Here is a 9,507-nt window from a genome sequence, read left to right on the forward strand (position 1 = left end):
TCCTTGCAGTCCACTGGGGATCAGGCATTAGAAAGTCTGCAGTACCTTTTCTCCAACGACCTAGATGTGCCCGTAGGCCACATTGTTCATACTGGCATGCTCAATGAATACGGAGGCTACGAAAACGACTGCAGCATTGCACGCCTGACCAAACACAGGTGAGCTGAGCTGCTGTGCCCTTCTTCCACTAAACTGATACTTCAAGGGCTCTGGACATAGAGAACTTAATACTAGGAGGCCACTGTCCTAAGGACCCAGAAATCATTTCATAAACTCCTGTCTAAATCACTAATCACCTGTAAACAAATTATCAAAGGCAAACAGAAAAGAAACCAGGGTCACCTATAATGTCACGAGTGTGAAGGTTTAACACAAGTTTGGGGCCAACCTGGGCTACATGAGGAGTTCCAGGCCAGCTTGGCCTATAGAGTGAGACTCACTGTTTAAAAACATAAGAACAAAAGAAGTTGTACTGTGTAAAACTGGGTGTAGTCACCCTAATGGGAAAGGATTCCTTATGAATGTTACTAAATCTGTTACTGGTATAGAATCTAGAATGGTGAAATACCCTCCCCGAAAGTTAAGAGATTGTTTCTAAGTTCTCGATTCTTTTTCTGCCTTTTGGTTTTGATTATTTTGGGGTTTTCATTTTCAGTTTCTTCATGATTTCTCCAACCGATCAGCAGGTCCACTGTTGGGCCTGGCTTAACAAGTACTTGCCGAAAGACAGCAACTTGTTGCTGGAGGATGTCACCTGGAAATACACAGGTAATCAATCAGCCTTTTCAGGGCAGTCCAATAAAGAAGCAGATGCAGATTATCTTCTACTTTATTTATATTTGACTTTACAAATGAGCATCAGAATTAGTGTTAAAGAGACATGCTGGGGTAGGGCTGGAGAGATGGCTCAGTGGTTAAGAACACGGACTGCTCTTTTAGAGGTCCTGAGTTCAAGTCTAACAACCACATAGTGGCTCACAATCATCTGTAATGATCGGATGCCTTCTTCTGGTGTGTCTGAAGAGAGTGACAGTGTACTCACATAAAATAAACAAATCTTAGAGGAAAAAAAAAAAAACATGCCACAGCTGGAATGATAGTTCAGCACTTAGAAACATGACATTCTGCTCCTGTAGAAGACCAGGTTTCTGTTTTCATCACCAGAGGGCAACTCACAACTGCCTATAACTCCTCTTCTAGGAGATCCAATGCCTTCTTTTGGCTTCAGTTTGCATCTGCATATATCCATAAAGACAAAACATCTTTATACATAAAATAAAAATAAAAACATCTTTGGGGCTGGGGAGAGATGGCTCAGTTAAGAGAAGCTGCCTGTTCTTCAGAGCACTCTGGTTCACTTGCAGCTCGCTTCCATGGGTACTACGTACATGTGGGGCACAGATATATGTAAAACATCCTTAGCTACGTGGAATGATGCTTGGCTTTAATCACAACACCAGGAGGCAGATGTAGGTAGATCTTCGTGAATCTGGTCTACATGATGAGTCCTAGGACAGCCAGAGCTGTTTCACAAAAACAAACTGTATACCCCTTAAAAAATATAGAAAAATAGGACACTGTGAACACAGATAATTGATCATTCAGTTAATTTTATTTATTCAGTTCCATCCCTGGAAACCACACGGTGGAAGGAGAAAAGTGATTTGCATTCATCTTACCTAGGCCTTCGTTCTCACAGCAGCAGTTATGATTAGCTTCTGGATGCTGGCTGGGCAAAGTCTAGAATATTACTGAGCACTGGCTGCGTTCTAGCCTGTACTAGATCACTTACAGGCAGTAGAGTCTAGGGTGGAGAGACAGTTCTCCAGACCCTGTTTTGGGATAGGGATTACTTCCATCATGTAGGAAGAGAAAGAGAACTATAGTGCTTTGTATATGGCCAGCCCTGGAAGTGATCGCTTGGTTAGGTCTTGGATTCGTGACCCTAATCTCGCTGCTTTTGTTTCTGGTGAACTTTCAAGAAGAACCACACTAGCCAGGCTCTTCACACCAGTCAGTCAGCAGCTGCATTCAGCAGGTCTGTCAGTGGACTGTGAGCCAGAGTCCAGGTACTTACCACTGAACCTTGGGTCCTTAAATAAAGGGACTTTTTAAAAATAAGATTCACCAGCTGTAGACCAGGTCCTAAGTGGATATGACGGTTAATTTAAATGCCAATTTGACAAAAAAAAATCTAGACTTACCTGCGAGATAAATGTACTTGCCTGTGGGAAATTACCATATCAGTTGTGGTAGAAAGACCCACCGGCTGGGTGGCAGCCTTCCTGAGAGGGATCCTGTACTATAAAGGGAGTTAAGCAGCAGCGTGCCTTTGCCAGTACCCAATTGTGGATGTCAGGTGACCAACTGCTGCTGCACACTTCTGAGGCCTTCACTATCCTGCTTTGATGGACTGACCTTGAACTGTAAACTAGAAAACTATACTTAACCCTTGTCAGTGTATTTATGACAGTAGTAGGTAAAGAAACAAGGACAGTGGAAAGTTCAGAAGAGACAGACTGTTCTCTGGAGAGGTTGGACATCTCTTGTTCTTTACCCTGTAGCCCTCAATCTGATTGGCCCTCGAGCTGTGGATGTGCTATCTGAGTTGTCCTATGCCCCTATGACTCCAGACCACTTTCCAACTCTGTTTTGCAAGGTAGGTGCTAGTCATTTATTGTTTGTGATCAGAGTCTCATGTAGTGTGTGCAGATCTCAAACTTGTCATGTAGCTGAGGATGACCTTACACTTCTGATCTTCTTGCTCAAGTGCTGTGAATGCAGGTGTATGTGTAATTGGTATATATGGTGCCGAGAATCAAACTGATGGCTCCATGCTAGGCCAGCACTCTGCCAACTGAGCCACATTCCTAGCAGCTCTGTTTTTTAAAGATGTTTTTTTTATTGTGATGGCAGGTTCATATTCTTAATATGGTGTTAATACTTAAACAGTGTTTTGACCTTTAATCAGCCAGCAAAATGACCAAATTTTATTTTTTACTTTCAAGCTTGCTTTATTTAGTAAGGATTAGAGTATTCCCGGAAGTATATTTAATTTCTTTGAATGTCAGGTGTATATACTTACTGGTTTCTGTAGCCCCTGAATTAAACTTAAGGTAACAATAAATGCACGCTGAGGTCAGATTTTTTTTTTCTCCTTACATTTGCTGTTTTTGTTTTTATACACATAGTATTGTACTTGTGCCATCTTCAGGGAAGAAATGGTATAGCTGAACCCTATACAACAAACAACCAGCTGCCTGGCGCACACTACAGCTGAGTAACTGAATGCTTTGCAGGAAGCAATCATGCAGCCACTTTGGAAATGCACCATGCATGGAGGAACTTAGTTCAAACCTGAGTTGAGATTTTCAGAGCAAATTGTTTAACAATTTCCTCTGTTCTCCTGAGCAGAGAAAAACAACAGAAAACTTACATGTTGCTGAACAGATCCCTCTACGTCTTCTCTGAACTTTAAAAAATGATCCAACCCATACACCTGTGACTCGCAAATGCCTTACCTTGTCAGAATTCATGTGGAAGTACCTTGTTTCAGTGCTGTCTCGGACTTATATTTCCCTTTATAGAGTGAGCAGTAGTTGTATCAGTGACCCTTTCAAGGCACCTGAGCAGCTGTAGCATTAGAAACTGAGTCTGGTATCAGAGTACATGGATTCTATTCTGCGGGCACTGTCCTTCATGTGTCAGATGCCTGAAGTTGGCCTACAGAGTCCCCCCAGAGAAGACACCTGAGTGGTCTTCATTGTTTCTAATGCTGCTTGGTGAACTTAAATGTTTTAGCACAAGTTGGTAAAGAGAGGGTAGGTACTGACAGGGTTCCCCTCGGGGACTCAGTCTTCTGACTCATGAGGGACTAGTGCTGACTGCTTGCTTTTTCTCTGCAGGAGATGAGTGTGGGCTATGCCAATGGGATCCGGGTGATGAGTATGACTCACACAGGAGAGCCAGGATTCATGCTGTATATCCCCATAGAGGTGAGAGGGCTCTGGGCAGGGCTACCAGATCCCAAGATTCCTGAGTACCAACAGGTTTAGAATGGTGTATCTCATCCAGTCTTGGGCAGGCTGCAGGGAAGAAGTTTCGTCATTTTTAATAGTTAATGTTGAAGTGATACATGCATTTTAAAATAAAAACGAGGGAGGGAGCACAGAATACTGGGTTCTGTCTCAGCACCCACATGGCAGCTCACAACCATTTGTATCTCTAGTTCTGGGAGATATACTGCCCACTTCTGACCTCCAAGGGCACCAGGCACATACAAGGCATACATACAGGCAGAACACTCACATACATGGAATAGAAATAAAATGTTTAAACATCTTAAAAAGTAAAAACTTGATTGGGGATGTAGCTCACTTAGCATACTATTTTTCTAGCATGTCAGTCAGCCCTCAGTTTGGTCCTTGGTACTGTATCAACTGGGCATGGTAACACATGCCCATATCCTAGCACTGAGAGAACAGAAGCAGGAGTTTCAATCTAGTCTGGGATACAGGAGACTCTAGGAATCTCAAAAACCAACACAGTGGGATCCAGATGGCTCAGTTTAAAGTCTAGGCTCATAACCAAAAAGTCGAATACTAACATATTTTAAACCTTATAAAATCAGGTATGTATATAAAAACTGATCATCACCTTCATAACTAGTTCTCATCAACCAACAACAACCTAATGTAGTAGCATTATTTTACTAATTTCTAATCAGTAATTTTGATGTATATGCAAGTAAATTCAAAGACAGGGAAGGGGGGAGTACTTAGTACCTTGGGATAACATGTTTGTTGTTGTTGTTGTGGTTTTGTCCAGTGGACAGTAAATTATGGTGGCAGAACTGTAACTAGTTACATTGCATCCATTGTGAAGAAGCAGAGAAATTAATTTATATTTCTAGGTACTTTAAATATTTTGAACATACAATTTTTATAATGTATGGGTGTTTTGCCTGCATGTAGGTCTTTGCACTACATGGGTGCAGTGGCCATGGAGGTCAGAAAAGGACATTGGATCCCCTGGAATTAGAGTTACAGATGGAGATAGTTGTGCTGGGAGTTGAACCCAGGATCTCTGCAAAGAACAGCGAGTGCTTTTAACCACTGACCCATCTCTCCCATACATGATACCTTTTTCTAGGTTGTCATTTGATATATGGTGTGAGGTTTTTGCATGTGTATTACCCAGAACTGAACCAAGAGTCACATGCATGCTGGGCGCGTAAGTATTCTACCACTGAGCTTTGCAACTGCTAAGAAGATCGTCTGTCTGCCAACTGAGCTGCGTGTCTTCAGCAGCTTTAAGGTTGTTTGTAAAATGTGAATATGTTAGGCTGGAGAGATGGCTTAGCAGTTAAGAGCACTGACTGCTCTTCCAGAGGTCCTGAGTTCAGTATCTAGCAACCACATGGTGGCTCACAACAACCATCTGTAATGGGATCTGGTGCCCTCTTCTGGTGTGTCTGAAGACAGCTACAGTGTACTAACATACATGAAATAAATCTTTTTTAAAAATGTGAATATATCTATTCAAAATTAACTGTTAAAAATGATAAAATCCTTTTCTTGCAGCCTACCTAATAACCAATGGGATGCACCACTTCAGTTAACTAGAAAGCTCACTAGTTGCTAACTCTTCTTCTCTTCATATAGTATGCTCTGCATGTCTACAATGAGGTGATGAGTGTTGGACAGAAATATGGAATCCGGAATGCTGGGTATTACGCCCTCAGAAGTCTCCGAATTGAGAAGTTTTTTGCTTTCTGGGGTCAGGACTTAAACACCCTCACCACGCCCCTGGAATGTGGAGGAGAGTCTCGAGTGAAGTTAGAGAAGGTATTATCTATCCAGATCTCCCTTGTGCTTCTTAGCCAGACAGTTGTGATGTGTCTAAGATAGGAAGAGCTGAACAAATAGAGAAGAGAAGGAAAGGGAGGGAAGTGCTAGCTAGCATCAGGTAAATCACAAGGAATAGTGTATCCTCAGAACAGGAAACTTACCTGTGGGATGCATATTTCAGATAAAATCCCAATACCCTGACAACACCGGTTTACACTGGCGTATGTTTTTTTAGTCAATTGTGGTCACAAATATATTGTGAATATACCACAATATTTATCCATATTTATCTTATTTATCCATATTTATCTTATAGCCAGCTGCCATTTTTTTTCTTAAAATACATTTTTAACTTTTAATTATGTGAATGCATGTATGTCTGCATGAGGTATATATGTTTGAATGCAGTTGCCAAAAGAGGACACTGGGAATAGAGCTTGGGTCAGCTACAAGAATGTTTATCTCTCTAGCTCCAGGTATTATTACTTAGAAAACTGTAGTTCAAGAGGTTATTCTACAGTCTTCCCACCTTGGAACCTCAACCAGTGTCTTCTCAGAAGCAGCAGTTTGTTTCCATTCTAGAGTGTTAGAATGTGCAAGTATGCCAATGTATGATTTCCCCTGCTCAGATTCAACCTAGATGGTGTTAAACTTGTACCTTGCTTTACTTACAACAATGTATTTGGCAGTTCCCTGATGGTACACCTGTAGTGTCTTTTTTTTTTTTTTTCCTGAGACAAGGTCCTACTATGTTGTCCTGACTGACCTGGAACTTTGTGTGTAGCCCAGGCTGTGTGCCATCATGCCCAGATAGTACTTATTTATTCAATTATTTACTTATCTTGTCCACTTCATATAACTAGACATAAAAAAATTACAATTTTTTTGGTGTGCTGTGAAAATGTTAACTTATTTAAAATAACCTGTATTTTAATTAGAGATAATCACTATTAAGTTTGTTTACTGCATATATAAGTATATTGGTACATACATATGCAGGGACTTTTTGTTGGAAATACATGACGGTTACCTACCTCCAACTCTGTGGAATTGGTTCTTTGCTGCCAACTTTCCTTGGGTTCTGGGGCTCAAATTCTGGTTTCTATGCTTATGTGGTAATAGCCTTTACCTGCTGAGCCATCTTGCCATCCCTCTAGCAAGTATTCTTAACTTTTCAGTTTTTCTAACATTCTTTGTTCCGTGTAGGCTTGAGATTGAAATCTATTCACAGAAGTATGTACTTCTGCTGTTAAAAAACAGTTCTTTGGTGTCTCTACTGTATACACAGCTTTTCACAATGCCTCCCTCAAACCTCATTTAGTAAAAGCTAGCTAAATGTTTATGCTGCATACCATGTACTCTCCACCTTTACATGCCAGGGGTCATCTTGTCGACTGGTATCTCAGGGCTTTTTCCCTTTTTTCTTTCCTAGGGCATAGACTTCATCGGTCGGGATGCCCTGCTCCAGCAAAAGCAGACCGGGGTATACAAGCGCCTTGCTATGTTCATTCTGGATGACCATGACACAGACCTGGACTTGTGGCCTTGGTGGGGAGAACCCATTTACCGGAACGGAAAGTATGCTGGCAAGACCACCAGTAGTGCCTATAGCTACACTCTTGAGCGCCATGTATGCCTGGGTTATGTACACAATTTTTCTGAGGACAGTGGGGAAGAGCAGGTGGTGACAGCGGATTTCATCAACCGAGGAGAATATGAAATTGACATTGCAGGACATCGCTTTCAGGCCAAGGCCAAGCTCTACCCTGTCACCTCTTTCTTTACTCACAAGCGTAGAAAGGATGATGTGGAGCTGAGTGACTTTCATGGGAAGTAATGCAAGCCCTTCTCCCTTCCTCCCATCCTCTCTCCACGAGGAGCGTCATTCTGGGAGCTCATTTCCCTCTGTCCGTCTCCTCATTGAAGGTACCTTTGCCTCTCCTAGGTTTTCAATTTGACCTAAACTTTTTTCCTTGAAAACCTCGTCTTCCCATTTTCTCTCATTTGCTGTTACCCCTCCTAGTAATCCAGGCTCTTCTCACCCCTCCAGCAGGCTCACATTCCCACAGTGGCAGGCAGAACCCACTTGTGGAGTTGTATTCAGGTGACAGACTGATTTTTAAATTCATTGTAAGGCAAGTTGGTATTATTTAAGCCTTAGGGTGAAAATCCATTTCCCTTCGGCTTGGACTCTTAGAGTAACCTGCTAATTTTGGTACATTACTTTGTGTCTGATGCAGCCCTGGGAATCACTTGTGTCTTAACCAGGCAGATGATTCTGTTCCACTGTGCTGAGGTTGCCACCTGATACCTCTTAACCATCTACCTCACCAATGAGAGGGATTGTATGGATACTGTCTGCTGTGTGGAAGGGAGAAATAGTTATCTGGCACCCTGTGTCCCCCAACTTTGTCCTTAGATGTTTGTGCCAGGGTACCCTGCCTGCAGTTTTATTTTCTGCTATCTTATGATATTGTTTTTTAGCTGAGTAAAAGGTATGCCAGCATTTGAAAGGAAAAACAACCCATGCTGCCTTTTGTGTTGCTTTTCCCAGCAGGTGCAGTGTGAACTCTGATGCTGAGTTCCTACTATTAGAGAAGAGTGCTGCTTTTCTTTCAGCCAATCATAGGTCAGCAAGCGATCCTTTCTTGATTTCTTCAGATGACTAGCCTCATCTGTGCCCTGCATAGCCTGCCCACAACCTCAACCTCCATTCTTAGCCTTTTAGAAGAGGAAGAGGGGATTAGGTGGGTTGTCTTGGGTGATTAAGTAAACCATGCTGTTCACACTGCATCCCAGAGAGCTACCAGAGCCCCAAGCTTTACATCCTTAGCATGAACAAAGCCACAAACAGATAACCAACTGAGTACTGAAAGTATAGTACAGGCCAGAGACTGCTTCCCATCTTTTCTTTCCAAGTTCCCCTCCCTTACACTCCCACCCCCAGCCATCTTGATAGAATCTTTGGAATGGGAAGTGAGTGGGGAACCTACCAAATGCACCACACATTTCATGGTACTGCTGTTTCACACTGGAGCTCAGGCTATCCTCAGATTTTCAGTGATGCTCTTGCTTTAGTCTGTTGAGCACTGGGATTTCAGGTGCGGTGACAGTGTTTTCTGAAGCTGAAACTTGGATGTCCTGGCTGCTGTATATAACATCAACACTGAATTTGTTTGCTCTCATATACAAACTGCCCTAGTCTTTTGAGAACCTTTAATTCTCTCAGCACTTGGGAGGCAGACACAGGCGGATCTTTGTGAGTTCAAGGCCAGCGTGGTCTACAGAGTGAGTTCCAGGAGAGCCAGAGCTACACAGAGAAACACTGTCCTGAAAAACCAGGAAGGGGAGTGGGGGAGGGAGAGGGGAAGGGAGAGAGAGAGAGAGCCTGCTAGCTCGATCATGCACGTGCAAGCCTTTAATTCAACTGTAGTTCTCAGTAACCTGGAACCATTGGTTCTGATAAACTGATATTAACAGATATCTTTTCATTTCTTTAGAGCAGCTCAAAGTTCTCAAGTGTCGTCTTTGATGTTTCTGTAGAACTGTTACCCACTCAGCCCTGCTCTTTTAACACATTTCTTGCTATTTTCTCCAGCTAGGCCACTCCTACTTGGCTTCCAAGATTTTAATGGATTAAAAGGACACACAATTAGAA

The 9,507-nt window shown here is 42.4% G+C and overlaps 1 protein-coding gene across 1 annotated transcript in view; it reads left to right on the forward strand.

Annotated features, from left to right (window-relative positions):
* Positions 1-9,507, forward strand: part of Pdpr (pyruvate dehydrogenase phosphatase regulatory subunit) — a 41,916-nt gene extending 32,409 nt beyond the window's left edge. Inside the window, exons 13-18 of the mRNA XM_034523025.2 lie at positions 10-158; positions 656-768; positions 2,565-2,659; positions 3,906-3,995; positions 5,664-5,846; positions 7,282-9,507. Coding sequence (XP_034378916.1) covers positions 10-158; positions 656-768; positions 2,565-2,659; positions 3,906-3,995; positions 5,664-5,846; positions 7,282-7,686 — 1,035 coding nt within the window. The 3' untranslated portion in view covers positions 7,687-9,507. The remainder of the gene's footprint in view (positions 1-9; positions 159-655; positions 769-2,564; positions 2,660-3,905; positions 3,996-5,663; positions 5,847-7,281) is intronic.

The sequence above is a fragment of the Arvicanthis niloticus genome, chromosome 18, assembly GCF_011762505.2.
Source record: "Arvicanthis niloticus isolate mArvNil1 chromosome 18, mArvNil1.pat.X, whole genome shotgun sequence".
NCBI classification, from domain to species: Eukaryota; Metazoa; Chordata; class Mammalia; order Rodentia; family Muridae; genus Arvicanthis; species Arvicanthis niloticus.